This window comes from Dama dama, chromosome 28, assembly GCF_033118175.1.
Source record: "Dama dama isolate Ldn47 chromosome 28, ASM3311817v1, whole genome shotgun sequence".
NCBI lineage: Eukaryota > Metazoa > Chordata > Mammalia > Artiodactyla > Cervidae > Dama > Dama dama.
Window position 1 is genome coordinate 31,318,632 of NC_083708.1, and position 18,845 is coordinate 31,337,476.

The following is an 18,845-nucleotide window of genomic DNA, read 5'->3' on the forward strand; positions in this document are numbered from 1 at the left end:
AGCTGAGGTACAGAGCCCTCCCGGCTGTGTCTTCGCTCTAGAACAGACACAACAGACCCTGCATGGCCGAGGTCAGTAACCCACTGTTTCTGAGAAGTTTGAGAAACTCTTTTCGATATTTAACTTGGGTACCTTAAGGACCAAGTAACCTTTTGGTAATTATATCTGAGAGCTTAATAATAAAAACAGAGTTATAGGAATGTATTCTTCCTTTGTTTAAAATGTATGCGATCTTTTTTTTTTTTTAAATTGAAGTATAACTGACCTACAACACTGCATTAGTTCCAGGTACACAACATAGTTATTTGGTATTCCTATAGATCACGAAATGTTAAGTCTATTACTATTGATATAATACAAAATTATTACAATATTCTTTTCTGTATTCCCCATGCTGTACATTTCATACCCATGACTTGTTTATTTTGTAACTGGAAGTTAACCCTGTTAATCTCCCTCACCTATTTCACTCCTCTCTCCATCATCCCCCCTCTGGCAATCACTTAGTTCTCTATATCTATGAGTCTGTTGCTGTTTTGTTATTTGTTCATTGTTTTGTTTTTTTAAATTCTACATATAATTGAAATGATAATGATTTTTCTCTTTGTCTGACTAGTTTACTTAGTATGATATTCTTTTATGTCCATCCATGTTGTCTCAAATGGCAAGATTTCATTTTGTAAATAAGTTTCAAATAACTTATTTACAAAAGAGAAACAACACAAACGTAGAGAAGGAACTTAACAATCACCAGGGCGAGAGGGATAGATTGGCAGTTTGGGACTGACATGTACACTCTGCTATATTTAAAATAGATGACCAACGAGGAGTTCTTGTATAGCACAAGGAACTCAGCTCAATATTCTGTAATAACGTAAATGAGAAAAGAATTTGAAAAGGAATAGAAACTTATATAAATGAATCACTTTGCTGTACACTTATAACTAATACATCATTGTAAATCAACTATACTCCAATATAAAATAAAAATTGTTTTAAAGATTTTGTTTTTTATGGCTAACATTCCATTGTGTGTGTGCGGGGGTATGTATGTATATCACATCTTCTCTTTTTTTTTTATCTTTTATTAAAATCACATCTTCTTTATCCATTCATCTGTTGGTGGGTGTTTAGGTCGCTTCCATAACTTGGCTGTTGTAAACAAAGCTGCAGTGAACATGGGGGTGCATATATCTTTCTGAATTAGTGGTTTTTCTTTTTTTCCTGGAAAAATACTCAGAAGTAAAATTGCTGCATTGCATGGTAGTTCAATTCTTAAATCCTTGAGGAACCTTCATACAATTTTCACTGTGCATTTGTGCGTAGTGACCGAATCAGTTTACATTCCCACCAGTAGTGCTCAGGGGTTCCTTTTTCCCCACATTCTTATCAGTTCAGTTCAGTTCAGTTCATTTGCTCAATCGTGTCCGACTCTTTGTGACCCCATGAATTGCAGCGCGCCAGGCCTCCCTGTCCATCTTCAACTCCCAGAGTTTACTCAAACTCATGTCCATTGAGTTGGGGATGCCATCCAGCCATCTCATCCTCTGTCGTCCCCTTCTCCTCCTGCTGCCAATCCCATTCTCATCAGACCTTATTATTTGTTGTCTTTTGATAATAGCCATTCTGACAGATGTGAAGTGATAACTCGTTGTGGTTTTGATTTGCATATCCTGACGATTAGTGACATTGAGCATCTTTTTGTGGCCATCTATATGTCTTCTTTCAAAGAATGTCTCTTCAGATCTTCTGCCCACTTTTAATCGGGTTATCTGTTTGATGTTGAATTGTGTGAGTTATTTGTACATTTTGGATATTAACTCCTTATCAGATATATTGTTTGAAAATATCTTTTCCCATTCAGTAGTCTGCTTTTTTTTTTTGGTTGAGTATCCTTCACTGTGCAAAAGCTTTTTAGTTTGATGTAGTACCAATTGTTTATTTTCACTTTTATTTCCCTTTCCTGAAGAGACATAGCCAAAAAAATACAGCTAAAACTGCTCTCAGGAAGCATACTGCCTACATTTAATTCTAGGAGTTTTATGGTTTCAGATCTTACATTTAAGTCTTCAATACATTTTTATTTTATTTTCGTATATGGTGTGAAAAAGTGGTCTGGTTTGATTCTTTTGCGTGTAGTTTTCGTTTTCCAAACACTATTTATTGAGGAGGCGCTCTTTTCCCCATTATATATTCTTTGTCATAGGTTAATTGTATCAGACATTTAAAAAAATTTAGATGAGATCCTGTTCCTAGAGTGCAGGTGCCATCAGCAGCTTTTCTCAGAAAGGAGAATCTAAGATTTCTCCTTTTTACTTTGTAAGTTCTCTTGTGCCTCATGTAGTACTTATATACTCTGAGGGTGCGCTCCCTCCCTTTCTCTTGCTCTGTCTCTCTTTCTCCCCTCCTCTCTCTCGTTCTATTGGTCTGTCTGTCTCTGGCATTGATCAGAAAAGGAAAGTGAACAAATACCCAGAATTTCTGAATAAGCAAGAAATAAAGGAAAAACATTACCTGGAGAAGCAGTGATGACAAGGGTCTTCTCATGGTCCTTGTGAGGTGGAGTTTGTTCTAAGGCAGACATACTGGGAAGACTGACTGAGCTGCTCACCAATGTTAGAAAGTTAAAGTCAAGTCACTTAGTTGTGTCTGACTCTTTGCGACCCCATGGACTGTAGCCCACCAGGCTCCTCCAGCCATGGGATTCTCCAGGCAAGAATACTGGAGTGGGTTGCCATTTCCTTCTCCAGTGGATCTTCCCGACCCAGGGATCGAACCCAGGTGTCCCGCATTGCAGGCAGACGCTTTAACCTCTGAGCCACCAGGGAAGCCCATGGTCAGTGGAGAAAAGCTGCTGATGGCTTCTGCATTCTAGAAACAGAGTCTCATCTGTCTGTTACGGAGGAGTATGCAGCCATCAGACAGGAGTTGCCCATCTTTCCTTTCCAGCTCAAATCCCAGTCTTTACCCTTGCTCTCTTGGGAGGACATTTTCCCTATTTTTCAATCAATGCCAGTCTGTCCACCTGTGTCAGGAAAGCCTTGCCTCAAACTTTCTCCATGACTTTGGTGCAGTAATTAGCCCTTCCCTAGGTTACATTTTCAGTTCTTCTTTAAAAAAACAACAACAAAAAAAAAACCTTTCCCTTGACAGGACTCTGCTCCCTCCAAATCCATCATTCTAGTTGTCCCTCTGTATTTCCTTTCTTTTAATAACTATTTTTTGGAGGTTTTTATTTTTTTCCCTCTACCAGCTAAATTGCCTCCCTTCACTCACTGTCCACTTTCTCCACTTGTCCACTTGCTCTGCCCTTACCACTCTACCGAATGTGCTCTCTCAAAGAGATACGCATTCTGAATGCAGGGGCTTCAAGTCTTCATTTTTCTTGATTTTTTTGCAGCCTTTGACCAGATCCCCTGCCCCTCCCGTGCACCTTGCACTGTGATGCCCGGCTTCCACTCTAGCCCATCTCTCTCAGCACGTTGTCTGTCTTCCTGTCCTCAGCCTCCTCCTCTGAACCCCACCCAAGACCCAGCCCTTGGTCTCCTTCGCTCTTTCTCAGTAGTTTCTCCCTCTGCATCTTGTCCAGCTCAGCAACTATGAGTGTCTCAGCAGTATGGACCACGTCTAACCTTTCCAATGCCAGAGCCCGTCTTTCTCTTCACGGAGTCCCATGCTTACCCATCAATGTGTCTGTCACTTTTAGGTTCCTTCACCCCGTTATTCTGTCTCAGTGTGTGTGTTCGTCACTCAGTCGTGTGCGATTCTTTGTGACCCTTCTATCTCTATAGCTTTCCCCTTAACATTTTGACTAAAAGAGGTTCTGGTAAAAATGTCCTTAACATTTTGACTGAGATTCTGGTTAAACATCCTGTGATAAGCCATAATGGAAAAGAATATGAAAAAGAGTACACACACACACACACACACACACACACTCACACTCTAATGTGTGTGTGTATAACTGAATCACTTTGCTATACAGCAGAAATTAACACAACATTGTAAATCAATTGTACAGCAATAAATTTTTTTTTAAAAAGATTCTGGTGAAAGTAAGCATTTTACTCAGAATAAGGGAAAACTCATACATTACCACCCTCTCTCGTACCCCAGCAATGACCCATTTTTTATTTCTTCTCCTTTGTAACACTTAACACAATTTCACTTTGACTCATTGGGTGAATATGTCTTTAAGGTCAGGCTCCACTACCCTGCAAGAGTCGACACTGCCCATACGATCCGGTTCGCTGCTCTGCCTTCTGGGCCAGTTACAGGTCTTGGCGTGTGGCAGGTGTGAAGTAAGTTTTTGTTGAAGGGAAGAATGAATGAAGTAGGAATTGACCATTAAAGATTTGCTAATGAGCTATTAAACTTTAGGTAATTGAGTTTTTTACATTTTCCTCAAAATATATGTTTGTTTTTTTAAATAAGTAATGCTATAATGATTCGTGTTCAATGTTCTTGGAGAAGTTTAAGGATAATTTTTATAAATCAGTTTTATGTTAGTGATCTGTAAGGAGATTTGAAGGGTTGCTGCTGCTGCTAAGTCGCTTTAGTTGTGTTCGACTCTTCGCGACCCCATGAACTGCAGCCTACCAGACTCCTCTGTCCGTGGGATTTTCCAGGCAAGAGGACTGCAGTGGGTTGCCATTGCCTTCTCCGATTTGAAGGGTATCTGTTGGTGATTAATGTTCCTTTAATTTTCTGTTTTCATTTTCATTGTTTTGTTTATCTACAGCTAAGGCATTTTGAGTATTGATTCATTTGTTTAGCACTGTTAGTGTTAATCTTTTTAAATGGTTTGTTTTCTGATTATCATAGTAAAATACATTCATTACAGAAGGTTTAGTCATACTTAATATCCTCAGTTAAAATTTGGTTAATTTACTTACACACTTTTAAATATGTATCTGGGGATTCCCTGGTGGCCCAGTGGTTGAGGATCTGCCTGCCAGCGCAGGGCACATGGGTTTGATCCTTGTTTCTGAATGATCCCGCATGCCACTGAGCAACTAAGCCCCCGAGCCACAACTGCTGAGCCCACGCGCCACAACTACCGAAGCCCCCACGCCCTGGAGCCTGTCCTCTGCGACAGGAGAAGTCACCTGCCTTGGGAAGCCCAAGAACTGCAGCTACAGAGTAGCCCACCCACCCCCTGCCCTCAGCAACTAGAGGAAGCCCCACAGAACATCGAAGACCCAGCACGGCCAAAAATAAATAAATCCATAAATAAATCTTTTAAAATATTAAAAACAGTTGAAATATGTATCTGCACACATGCACACTCATTGTTTTCTCTGTATAAGATTGGCTCTAACTGTATATAGTAACACGTGTATTTACCTTATACTAAAAGCTTTTTCTTTGAAATATCCTCCTCAATGAGATGTGCTCTTCAGTGGTTTCATGGTGTTACATTGTGTGAATGTATCATCCTTTATTGAGTGATTCCCTCACCTTAGCAGTGTTACACCTGTTGTATATAATATGTGGCAATTGAGGTTCATTTAAAATATTTTAAGGTTATATACTTTTCAGTGAACATACTTTATTACTAATGAGTTAGCTGTTAGTGAGAACATGTTTATATTGCCAATGTATTTGCTCCTTCAATGGTAACAAAATATCGTAGACCTTCTTGCTGTGTCCTCACGTAGCAGAGTCAGAGCAAAGAAGCAAGTATTCTTATGTCTCTTATAAAGGCTCTAAGTCCTACCCTGAGGACCCCATCCTCATGACCTCATCTGCATTTCATTACCTCTCATTATCTCCATGTAACGTAATACTGGGGGTGAGGGATTTCAACATATGGCTTTTGTGGGGCTGGAGAGGAGACACAATTCAATTCATGGCAGTCAACAGTGAGAACTATTCAGACGCGATTTGTTTTTACCTAAGTAGCATTTTACCTAGAGATTTGTTTTTACCTAAGTAGCATGAAAAAGTTGGTTTAAAACTCAACATTCAGAAAACTAAGATCATGGCATCTGGTCCCATCACTTCATGGCAAATAGATGGGGAAACAATGGAAACAGTGAGAGACTTTATTTTGAGGGGTTCCAAAATCACTGCAGATGGTGACTGCAGCCATGAAATTAAAAGACGCTTGCTCCTTGGAAGAAAAGTTATGACCAACCTAGACAGTGTATTAAAAAGCAGAGACATTACTTTGCCAACAAAGGTCCATCTAGTCAAAGCTTTGATTTTTCCAGTAGTCATGTATGGATGTGAGAGTTGGACTATAAAGAAAGCTGAACGCCGAAGAATTGATGTTTTGAACTGTGGTGTTGGAGAAGACTCTTGAGAATCCCTTGGACTGCAAGGAGATCCAGCCAGTCCATCCTAAAGGAGATCAGTCCTGGGTGTTCATTGGAAGGAGTGATGTTGAAGCTGAAACTCCAATACTTTGGCCACCTCATGCGAAGAGCTGACTCATTGGAAAAGACCCTGATGCTGGAAAAGATTGAGGGCAGGAGGAGAAGGGGATGACAGGATGAGATGGTTGGATGGCATCACTGACTCAGTGGGCGTGAGTTTGAGTAAGCGTCGGCAGTTGGTGATGGACAGGGAAGCCTGGCGTGCTGAGATTCATGGGGTCACAAAGAGTCGGACACGACTGAATGACTGAGCTGGAGTAGCATTTTAAAAACTGGGATCTAGAATTGTTCTTATTTTATCTGCAGGCAAGATTATCTGAAAATCTTCATAGAAAAAATAAAAATTACTCAAAATTGCTTATTCATCATGGGATGTATAGTTAAATTTTGCATTATTGGCATAAAATGGAACTGTGAAATTGCATGAAATTGCGGAAATGATTGTACTATCTCATTCCATGAATGTTCATAGTTCCAGAAAAATTGCAAATGGCTCTTAATGTCTTTTAAAATAGTTTATGAAAAGAGACGTTAGAAAATTTCTTTTTCCTATGTGAAAAATGATAGCCAATTTTATGGATGATTATGATCACTTACTGAAGTTTCTTTTAAAATTAGTCTCATTCTCTCTGAAAAATAAATGATATAACTAATAAGGAGGCCTCCATGTCTTAAAATGCTTTATATATTTTTTAAAAAGGTTTATATAACATCATTTTAAAATGTCAGTGATAAGTTGACCTTATAACAACATCACTAGGGTAGAATAAGTATGATCCCCATTTAACTGAGAAACTTGAAGCTTGGAGAAATTATTTTACCTAGGGTCAAAATTTCAATTTGAGTCCATTCTGTTACTTCAAGTCATATATCTTCTATGTGTTCAAAGAACATGGAACCATCTGTATTACCTTTGTCTGAGAAATAGTATTTAATCAGAGAAACATACTAGTAATCAGTTACCTAATAAATGCAATTATGTAGAAAAGCGAGCAATTGGAAAACTTTGTATAGTTAAGGTACTTAACTCATTTAAAAATAATATAATTAAATAGTAGTATATTTTAAATTATTTATGAGAGCACTGCTAATTGTACTTGGCATAAGTACAACTGTTATTGGCACTGTTAATTGTTATTGTACTTGGCATCTTTTTATTGTTCATTTGTCAATTTTTAGAAATTTAACATTGCTTTTCCTGGAAGATACAAATATATCTTGTATCTTCAGTATGATACTATATTTATTTTGTATAATATATTTTCAGAATCACATAATTGGTATTCTCTCTGTATGGTACGAAGCCTGGACTGTTTAGTAGAGAGTAAACAAAGCTAGTGCAAAATCATTAAAAAAATTTTTTTTGACTGCCAGTTTTGACTGGTAAGATAGCTATGTATAGTTTAGAACTATGTATAGTTTAGAACTCTACCACAACAGTGGGAAAGCAGCTGTAGGCACACATGATGGAGTGGGCACAGCTTTGCTCCAATAAAACTTTGTTTACAAAGACAAGCAGCAGCCATATCTGGGTTGCAGGCTGTAGTTTGCTCATCCCTGCATTAGAATATAAAATGAAATAGAAAGCCTCACCATAATATTTCCCTATTACTTATCAGATGTTTTGTTTTCTTTTCTTAAATTCTGTTTTAATTTAATGCTTTAATTCATAACCTCTATCCCCTTTAATTTCACCTTTTTATTCACATTTTTGTGCTCCTGAGCTTTTTGTAATTTTCAGCTACTTTTCTGGGCTCTCTAACATTGTCACCTAACTGTCCAGCCTTCTGGTCAGGAACCCCCAAATCTAACCAATCTAACATTTACTGAGTTTTAGGAACGAGTGGTAGTAAGGAAATAGTGACATTGGGTATGAAGAAAAAAAATTCCATGGATGTGGGTGGTCTTGGAAGACTTATTAAAATTGGTAGAACTTGAGCTGACTCTCAAAGACCAGAGGGAAATTAAATTAGAAAAAAAAGAGAAGGGCATTTCAATAAATAGTTGTCAGGGGGAAGCTCACATATTGCTGCCCTCTCCCTTTTCATCCCCAGTTATATAGGATTCCTTATATATTCCTTATATTCCTTAGTCTGGTCCTTTTCAAGATCATTTCAAGCATAGTGAAAATGTGTGACTTGTTTTCTTTGGGAATAGCGTCTCCTTGGATGATCTCTTTTCTTCCACACACTTAGTAAGATGAAGAGGGAATGCATGGAGACATGCCCCAGGAAGGTCTGCAACCTATGACCTAGACCAGCTCTGTTTTAGGCCCTCTGGCAGATGGACTTCTCTCTGGCCAGTGGGTGTCTTTTTTCATAGTGCCCCCTCCAGTCTTTTTTGCATCTGTGTGGTAGACAGGTATCACCTTGAGGGAAGGGAATAGGAAACCACCCAGCTTTCTTGGTTGTAGGCTACCTTTAAGATTAAATGTGTAAATGAAAGGAGTCTTCCATGGGGATCTGTGTTAGCTCATTAGGAACATAACTTGGAATTTGAAATTAGGTTTATTCAAAAAAAGAGAGACACTGTGAATAAGCTTTTATTTCCCTTCTGTGCACCTAGCTTCCTGTGGTCCTTGTAGGAGAAAGGGTAGTTGCGGCCAGACAGAAGGTATCTTGCCATCTCTCAGTCTGTTTTCCTTTGGTATTATTGCATGTCATTCATGCTGTAAGAAAATAGATGCAGCAGGCCCAGTGAAGTACGGTCAGGGAACTGGGTGTCTAAGACAGAGCCCTGTACAGAGAGAGTGAAGTCCTTGCAGTGGGGTAACTCCAGGGTGAATTCTTCCTTCTGCCAGTGTAGCTGCAGGCCTAGCAGGTGCCAGCCTAGATTCAGCAGCAGGATCTGGAATGCCCGGGACCTGTGGAGAGCCAGATGCTCCATCTCAGTTGCCTCAGGCTGCATAAACAAGTTCTCCACAAAAAGGGCCACTTCTGCATCATCATTTTACATTCTTGCTTTGTATTAAGCTTTGAAATCTGGTATGTATTTTATCCTTACGTGTGTTAGTTGCTCAGTCGTGTCTAACTCTTTGTGACCCTATGGACTGTAGTCCGCCAGGCTCCTCTGTCCGTGAAATTCTCCAGGCAAGAATACTGGAGTGGGTTGCCATTCCCTTCTCCAGGGGATCTTCCCAACCCAGGGATTGAACCTGGGTCTCCTGCATTGCAGGCATATTCTTCACCATCTGAGCCACCAGGGAAGCGCCTGCGTAATTGCAAATGTATTTGGTGCTGGGTTTCATTTCTAAATCCAGAGTAAGATCACATTAAAATGAACAAAGTTCCAGGACACTGATTTTTAGCTTCTGGATTGTTGGAGTGTATAGTTGTTATGTTTATGTTTTTTTACTTCATAAAAAAGTAGGCACATCTCTAATAAGACTTAAGTAACAGCTGTGGGTATGTCTGTTGGACCCCAGTGCTATAACGAAAGACATCAAGGAACGTAAAGAGTGGGAGTGTTACTATAAAGGGAACACGTTGTCGTTGGAATTAGGTGAGGAGATCTCAGCGGAATCATTAAAACACAAGGGTGAAAATGCAAAGAAAGACCTGTACTCAGAACACTCTGGCTCTAGGAATTTGGCTTGCTTGGAAGCAGAAGGAAAATTAGGCAGTGAATAAAACCCAGCATTTGATAGGTGAACACAAAAGGGCTAATTGAATTTTTGTGAGACCACTTAGGAGTGAAAAGGATCAGATTTAAAAACAGAGCGTAAGGGAATTAGAAAAGGAAATGTCTACATTTAAAACATACCAGACTTTAAGCAGTTAAATGAGACCTTTGGGAAGACCTAGAGCTTCCCCTAATACACTGTATTTAGTTGCTCAGTTGTGTCCGACTCTTTGTGACCCCATGGATTGTAGCCCGCCAGGCTTGACACTGACAGCAGCAATCCTGGGAGGCTCGGTGTGCTGATATAAATCTTTTTGGAAGAGGTCATGGGGTGGAGGCCATTACCCCTATTATCAAACCATAGTTTGGCCTCAGATCAACCTACTGGGAGGGAACACAGCCCCACCCATCAGCAGAAAATTGGGTTAAAGATTTACTGACCATGGCCTTGCCCACCAGAGCAAGACCCTCTCATCAGGAAGCTTGCACAAGCCCCTTATCCTTATCCATCAGAGGGCAGACGGAATGAAAACCACAGTCACAGAAAACTAACCAAAATGATCAGGTGGATCACAGCTTTGTGTAACTGAAGGAAACTATGAGCCCTGCCATGTGAGGTTACCCAAGATGGATGGGGCCACAGGAAAACTCCATTCTCATAGACCAGGTAGCCTTCTTTGTCACTTTGCTCCTCACTGTTTCATTTCTAGGAAAAAAGAAATCCTTAATTTTGAATGCTTTAAAATTCTGATTAAAAAGTCTTCAAATGCATATTTTAAGACTGGGCTAAGTAAATTTGCCAAGTAAATCTGTGAGTACAAAAGCAATGCATGAAGTTTTAGTATTTATCATAGCCAATATTATGTACATAAAAAAATATCGACCCAAATGAATGAATTAACAATTAGAAAATAATGTGGTTTACAGGATTCTTCTCCCTTTTTCTTTAAAACCATGCAGGTAATATATGCTTTGAACACTAAAAATGATGAGCACGAATCTGCAATTCAAGCCCTCAAGGATGCTCATGAAGAGGAAATCCAACAAATTCTTGCAGAAACAAGAGAGAAAATACTGCAGTATAAAAGCAGAGTAACCGAGGAGTTAGACCTTAGGAGAAAGATTCAAGTTTTAGAAGCATCCTTAGAAGATCACATAAAAATGAAGCAGCAGGCTTTGACAGAATTTGAGGCTTATAAGCACAGGGTGGAGGACATGCAGCTTTGTGCAGAAGCCCAGCATGTCCAGCGCATAGTAACCATGTCTAGAGAGGTTGAGGAGATTAGGAGGAAGTTTGAGGAAAGATTACGGAGTTTTGGACAACTCCAGGTACAGTTTGAAAAAGACAAACGGTTGGCGCTGGAAGAGTTGAGGACCGCTCACAGGCGGGAGATCCAGGAGCTGCTGAAGTACCAGCAGGATCACAGCGCCTCGGTCACCAAGGGGCAGGAGAAGGCGGAGGAGCTGCACAGGGCGGAGGGGGAGGCCTTAAACAAGGCCCTGGAGGAGCTCAGGCTCGAGCGGGAGCAGCTCATTGAGGACTATGAAGGCAAGCTGCAGAAAGCTCAGTCCTTTTATGAACGTGAGCTGGATACTTTGAAAAGGTCACAGCTTTTTACAGCAGAAAGCCTCCAGGCTAGCAAAGAAAAGGAAGCAGATCTTAGAAAAGAATTTCAGGGACAAGAAGCAATTTTGCGAAAAACCATAGCAAAATTAAAGACAGAGTTACAGATGGTACAGGATGAAGCTGGAAGTCTTCGTGACAAATGCCAAAAGCTTCAAATAGCACTGGTTACAGCGGAGGACAACGTTCAGGTGAGTAAAGAATAGTACATTCGACACGTGGATTTTTTTTCCCCCCAGTTTTGTCATTTTCTTTTTGATTGGGCAACTTTCCCTCCCCCCCATTTGGCATTTTTTCCACTTTTGTGAGAAAATCAATGGAAGGGTAATCTTTATTAGGACTTTATTTATTTTTACTAGGACTTCTCTGTAGCTCAAACAGTGAAGAATCTGCCTGCTCTGCAGGACACCGGGGTTTGATCCCTGGGTTGGAAAGTTCCTCTGGAGAAGGGAATGGCAATCCACTCCAATATTCTTGCCTGGAGAATCCTATGAACAGAGAAGCCTGGCGGGCTATAGCCCGTGGGGTCTCACAGAGTCGGACATGGCTGAGCAGCTAACACACACACAATCTTTATTACCCTGTAGCTGTCATGTCCTACAATTTCAGATATTAAAGGCCCCAGAAGATAAGCTTACAACCTTGTTGATTGTTTACAAGAGGATTTTATTTAAATAATATATTAATATTTTCCCAGTGATTTGGGAAGTTTAAAATATTGGTCTTTACTAATGATGGTCTGTACATTCCTTGATATCCACACACTGAACAAAAAATTAAGATTGCTTTATAAACCTGAATTAAATAGGAGTATGGAACAAGTCTGAAAAAAAAGCCAAAGAGTCTCTATGGAAAGTCTCTTAGTTTATTGGCATAGAAAATTTCATAGGTGTGTTTCTAATATCTGTGCAGCATTTAAATATATTAGAAAGGGTTGCATAGCCAACATGAAGATCACAAGTTATGTGTCATGGATACAGACTGAAAACTCTAGGTATTGTTAAGTTTAACTTTTGAGTAGGAGATAGTTGCTGCTGGGAGTTTGCATGAATTATTTAGCTTAGTATCATTCTTACATATTGATAATGGCTATTTGATCTTTCTTAGGTTCTTCAAAAACAGCTTGACGATGCCAAGGAGGGAGAAATGGCCTTATTAAGCAGGCACAAGGAGGTGGAAAGTGAGCTGGCAGCAGCCAGAGAACGTTTACAACAGCAAGCTTCAGATCTTGTCCTCAAAGCTAGTATGTCCGACCACAGTTCTTAGTGTATTCCTCAGCTAAAACCAACACTTAAATGTTAATTCAAGATAAAACTAGCCTTTTTTATTTTCTCATATTTTAAAATTATTTAGGTTCTAAATATGTTAAAGGGTTCTGTTATGTTATTGATTAATCATAAGAGAAGCAAATGATAACTTTTAGGAATGTATTTCTATAAAAAATTAAGATTTATAGGTTTTTATTATTTTTAAAGTCTTTATTGAATTTTTGAATTTATTGAATTTAAAGTATAATTTCTATTGTATGTTTTGGTTTTTTGGCCATGAGGCATGTGGGGTCATAGTTCCCCAACCAGGGATCGAACCTGTACCCCCTGCATTGGGAGGCAAAGTCTTAACCACTGGACTGTTAGAGAAGCCCCAAGAGTTATAGGTTTTAGCACCAGTAAGGCAGTCACTAAAAGAAAAACACTCTAAGAGGCTTCTTTGTCCTTTTAAAACATAAATATTTTAAAGTGCTTAAATTAGTGGAACTGTATTTCAGTTATAGCAGCCTCATTTCATTTGGTTTATTAATAAGGATCATTGCGTACTCTGAAGCTGGGCTGCCCCTCCTGATGTGACTCATGTGCCCAGAGGAGGAGGGTGACCCATCTCAAATCTGAAGTGACATTTTGCCGAGGTGTTTGGTGACCCCAGGGAGGCCTTTGAATGAGTTCTATGAGGATGTCATCTGATAGATTGATTCATCAATCAATCAGTTCAATCAGCTGAATCCCAGATTACCCTGCCCCTGAAGTAGCAACTTTTGAACTTCTGTGTGTATGAGAATCACCTGGACAGCTTAGCTTGTACAACCACAGGTGCTGGGCCCCAACCCCGGAGTTTCTGATGAGTAGGTCTGGGGTGGGCTTCATTTCTGACTGGTGGCCCCAGATACTGCCTGTGTTGTTGGTCCAGGGCACTTTGAGAACCACTGTTCTAACACTTGCCTTGAGAAATTTTTCTCATGTTCACTTTTCTCCTCTCTAGCTCTGCTTATATCCTCCCCCTGCCCCCACCCCCTTTTTTGCTCTTGCCGTTTATTTCAGTTTTTCATAACCTTGCTCTTCTTATCTGTCTCTTACTCTGCCTTCGTTCTTTATCAGATCTGTTGTCTAAAACAAATTTAGTTTCAACCAAACTGCTGCCTGCCATCTTTACTTGCTGCATACAGATTTCTTCCTTTTTATGTTAGAATTTGGAAAAAAAAGATTGGAAAAGAATAAGTTACTCATTTTAGTGCCACAGTGCTACTCAGCATCTCTTTGTTTACTCCCAAGACTTTTATATGTACCCTGAGGAGTTGTTTCTACTTCAACTTAAATAGCTTGAAATCCTCAGAAATGGTTGGAATGGTCCTTGGTGCAGGGAATAGCATCAATGATGTAATACATATTGTAATAAGTACTTGGATAATAAGTATTTCCAAGGTCAGTATTTCTCTTGAAACCAAAGAATTATTTGTACATGCAGACCATTTGTTTTACTTAGGTATTAAGTGCGTTGTGTCATTAACTATAAACTATTTTGTACCACAAGGTAACAGATTTGAATTTGGGGCTTTCTTTGGGGATGTTAGGTCATATTGGAATGCTTCAAGCAACTCAAATGACCCAGGAGGTTACAATTAAAGATCTAGAATCAGAAAAATCAAGGGCCAATGAAAGATTATCTCAGCTTGAAGAAGAAAGAGCTTTTCTGCAAAGCAAAACTCAGAGTCTGGATGAGGAGCAGAAGCAGCGGATTTTGGACCTGGAGAAGGTAGAGTCTTGGAGGAGCCCCCTCCCCGCTGCACCACCCATGAAAGGAAAGGAAGAAAAGTCCAGTTTTATTCTTTTTCAGATGTGATTTAGAATGTTTACTTCTGTTTCCTAGTAACAGGCTATTTCTTAACTATAGTAATTTTTCGTTTTTATTTTGAGAAAAGGTATAAAGCTGGATTATCCCATATTGGGTATATGTTCAAAATATTTTTGATAACAATCTGTAATGTAAAAACTTAGGACATTTCACCCTATTTCAGGCTAGAAACTGAATAGGTGCGTGCTAAGTCGCTTCAGTCGTGTCCAAGCCTTTGCTACCCTGCGTACTGTAGCCCACCAGTCTTCCCTGTCCATGGAATTCTCCAGGCGAGAATACTGGAGTGGGCTGCCTTGCCCTCCTCCAGAGGATCTTCCTGTCCTAGGGATCAAACCCATGTCTCTTAGGTCTCCTGCATTGGCAGGCGGGTACTTTTACCACTATACTCCCTGGGAAACCCCTAAATGGAAGGTACATTATGGTTAATTATACTTACTTTTCTATTCATGAAACATATTGTGTATACACCTAGGAAATGTCTACAAAACTGAAAAGGATGACGAGAACCATGCCCTGAAAATACATATACCAACATACTGAATTTCTAAATTAAATAAAACATGTCATATGTAGAGTAGTTGCTTGAATAATTTGTTCTAGTTTTTCACATATCTGCAATACCAGGTGGGAGCTTGAAACACTCTTTCTCCTGCTTTCAACAACCAGGCGTATTGAAAAATGTCTGTTCTCCTTGCTCACTTCCTGCTCGCTCCTCACCCGGTGCGGACTGGCTTCTCTTGTTACCAGTCCACAGGCTCGGCCTCAGCCTCCAGTGATGTTCTGGTTGCTGGACTTGGGGGGATCTTGTCTTCCTGGGGTACTGACTTGTGTCTGATTCACAAGCGTCTCTTTGGTTCTCTCACACTTTCCTCCGGTCTCCCTGGCCGTGCAGTCTTGTCTGGGAGCTTCCCTCCTCCGTCTGTGTTCCTCTGCTCTTCCTCTCGCACCCTCAACTCATTCCACAAGCTCATCCATTCCAGTAACTTGTTCAGTGGTTGCTCCCCAAACCGTCCGTCTAGGCCAGATCTACCCCTTCTTCCTCCCTCCCCACTTCTCTGGTTGGACCCTGACTGGTACAGTGCTATAGGTAGACACTATGATCTCTGATGAGGGGCCCTTCATGTCTGAGCTGTGAAATGAAAAGACCCTGGGGGTGATGGTGACAAAAAGACCCTTATAATGTTGCATCTGAGTATTCAAGTAGGGTCTCTGGCTTTTGGGTACCCAAGATCAGGGAGAGCTGAAGACGGGCCGGGATCCAGTCCTAGAATACTGCTCTGAGCCCTCAACCCCTCCTACCCTCATCCGTGTAGGGGAGGCTGGAGGGGAAGGGCTGCGGCCCCGGCTGGCCCAGGCCGGAAAGACAGAGGCTGGGAATTTCTGTTTCCTCTATCTATACCTTCTGGCTTTGACAGGAAAGAAAGTCCAGTGCCTTACATTCAAGAATCTTCCTAGGGCTTTCCCCCTTTATCGGGCCTTGGGAATAATTATAATCTTTTATTATGTAAAATAATTACTGCTGCTTGCTAACAACTATAAAATATAATACAGTGGGCTGGGAATATCACTAAATATTTGGGGGCATATTATCTCATCTTTAGCAACCCTGTAACATAGGTTCTACCTTATCACTCCCATTTCACAGATGGAAAAACCGAGGCTTACAGACATTATGCACTCACGGTTCCCAGGGTCACGTGATTAAGTGGCAGAGCTGGAACCTGAACCCAGGACAGTGAGACTCCAAAACCCATGTTTCCATCTCTATGTTATGTTGCTTTCTGTGGCATGAGGACCTTGTATTTCCTCCTGGGTAGTTCCAGAGACTCACAGACTGGGCCAGGAGGTAGGTAGATGGCAGCTGCCATAGAGGCCAGACAGCAGGATGGCTCTGCCCACCCAGGAGGCATCAGAGACCAGAGGAGGTGTTTCTGTCTTCCAATAGCCTTACAGAGCAGCAAGGAGGGGTTCTGCAGCAGCCCCTAGAGAGAATTCATACATCTTTGAACCTCATTGTCTTCACTTTTTACTTTCTCACCTTCTTGTTCTGTAACATCCCATAACTTGTTGAAAGAATAGCCTTCATCCGATACCTCCATTTCTTCCTTTCTGTCTGGCTCCCCCCCACACCCCACCTCCACTCTATTGAACTGGATCCTAAGGCATCAGTGGGAACACCACCACCACACCCAGAAGCTGCACCCGTTTTCTCAGCAGCGCTCACCCCTCTTGGCCCAGCATTTGTCTCTGCGATGCTGACCCCTCCTGGCTCTCCTGCTCCCCCCGTCACTCACTCACAACTCCCTCACTGGCTCCTCGCTCTCCTCCTGCTCCCTGATTTCAGGTCCTCCCCAGAGTTCTTCCTTTCTTTGTTTCCATTCTGCTCCTTCCCCTTCACAAGTTGTCTTAGTCTGCTGCGGCTGCTATCACAAAATGCCATAGCCTGGCTGGCTTAAACAACAAACGTTAAAAATCAATGAATAAAAATTAAAAACAAATTTTTTTTTTTAAATATCAGTCACTTAAAGCACAGTGATTTCTCATTCCCATCAGAACAGATTCCAGAGTCCTTAGCATAAAAGACGTCTGGTCATCATTTGACCCTGCCTGCTTCTGAGCCTCCCTCTCCACTCCCAGCCTTGAATCCTGTGTTCTCTCTACACTGCTCAGCTGCAGGGCCATCTAGCTCCCCAACTTCACCACCTGGTGAGCTGCTTCTCAGCTTTAAGAATGCTGGACACGATTACGAATGCAGGCTTTAGACATCAGATCTAGAGGTGAAGTTTTCTCACCTCTTGTTTCCTGATGGGCTTGTAAGAATTAAATGAGAACGTGTCAGTATCATCAGCTCAGCTGTGTTCCCTTCCGGAATGCCTCTTCTGACCTCCTTCCCCCACTCTCTCTCACGCCCCCCCAACATCATCTCCCACCCCGCCCAGGTTAAGCTCCTTTCCTGTATACTCTCACAACACGTGATGTATGCTCCTTGCATAGAACTTAAAAAATTTCATTGCCGCAGTCGTTTGACTTTTTTCATCATTGGACTGTTAATGCTTAAAAGGTCTATACTTGGCTGTTGATACAGTTGTATCGACTAATATCATTTGAGTGGGTATTGGTAAGCCATTTTGTGTACCACTTCGACATGGAGGAAGCTTTTTTCTCTTAAGCCTGCAGAAGTGCTGACTCACACTTGGTTCTAACCTCATAATAGTGTATTTTATCATTGTCTTTAAAATTACTCATTTTGGCTGTGCCACCTTGTAGAACACCCAATGATGTATTCTCAGGTACCATGGTCTAATCCTGTAGACCTCAGTTCATCCAAGTTCATCTACTTAACTGAGTATTTAAAATACTAATAGCAATAATGAAAAAAGCAGATTGACCTTTATTTCTGTTCAATTTTAGAAAGTAAATGAGGCAAAGAAAACTCAGCAAGAATATTATGAGATGGAGCTAAAAAACCTGCAAAGTAGACTGGAAGGGGAGGTGGCTCAGTTGAATGAGGCCCATTCTAAGACTTTGGAAGAATTAGCTTGGAAGCACCACATGGCAATTGAGGCTGTCCACAGTAATGCGATTAGGGATAAGAAAAAACTGCAGATGGTGAGTAATACTTCAACTTCACCTTGTATTATAAATTGGTGGACTTTCTATAATAACCTAGTTGCTATTTCCTAATCACTCTGAAAATCTCGGTTCAAAGGGTTCAAAGAATAACATACATAAAAGTTCCTACAGGGGCTGTAGTTTATTAAAGTGATATGAGGCATTTCTACTCTGTATAGCCATCATGGAAACACTCCCTTGATCTTGAGCTGTCTCTTCATCAGACAACAACATCGGTTTCTCCTCAGGAAGCCTCATTAGTTGGAGCACTTATTCTCCTAGAGACAGTTTCCTTCCCTGGGAAAATGATCTGTTTTTTGTTTTATTATTGCCCTTAATTAAGTAATAAGCTTGCTAATTGTAATACATGACAGACAGAAATTATACAGTAGAAAAAGCAAGGTACCTGACAGATGGGAGCCTTAACACTGAGCCCTTTGCTTACTAGCTGCTTTTTCTTGGGTCCCAAAGGCTATTCCTGAGGC

The 18,845-nt window shown here is 40.8% G+C and overlaps 1 protein-coding gene across 3 annotated transcripts in view; it reads left to right on the forward strand.

Annotated features, from left to right (window-relative positions):
- Positions 1-18,845, forward strand: part of FAM184A (family with sequence similarity 184 member A) — a 119,511-nt gene that overhangs the window by 39,752 nt on the left and 60,914 nt on the right. For all 3 annotated transcript variants that reach the window (XM_061131735.1, XM_061131736.1, XM_061131737.1), the window contains exons 2-5: positions 10,962-11,816; positions 12,733-12,868; positions 14,468-14,649; positions 18,160-18,357. In XM_061131735.1, the coding sequence (XP_060987718.1) occupies positions 10,962-11,816; positions 12,733-12,868; positions 14,468-14,649; positions 18,160-18,357 (1,371 nt within the window). The remainder of the gene's footprint in view (positions 1-10,961; positions 11,817-12,732; positions 12,869-14,467; positions 14,650-18,159; positions 18,358-18,845) is intronic.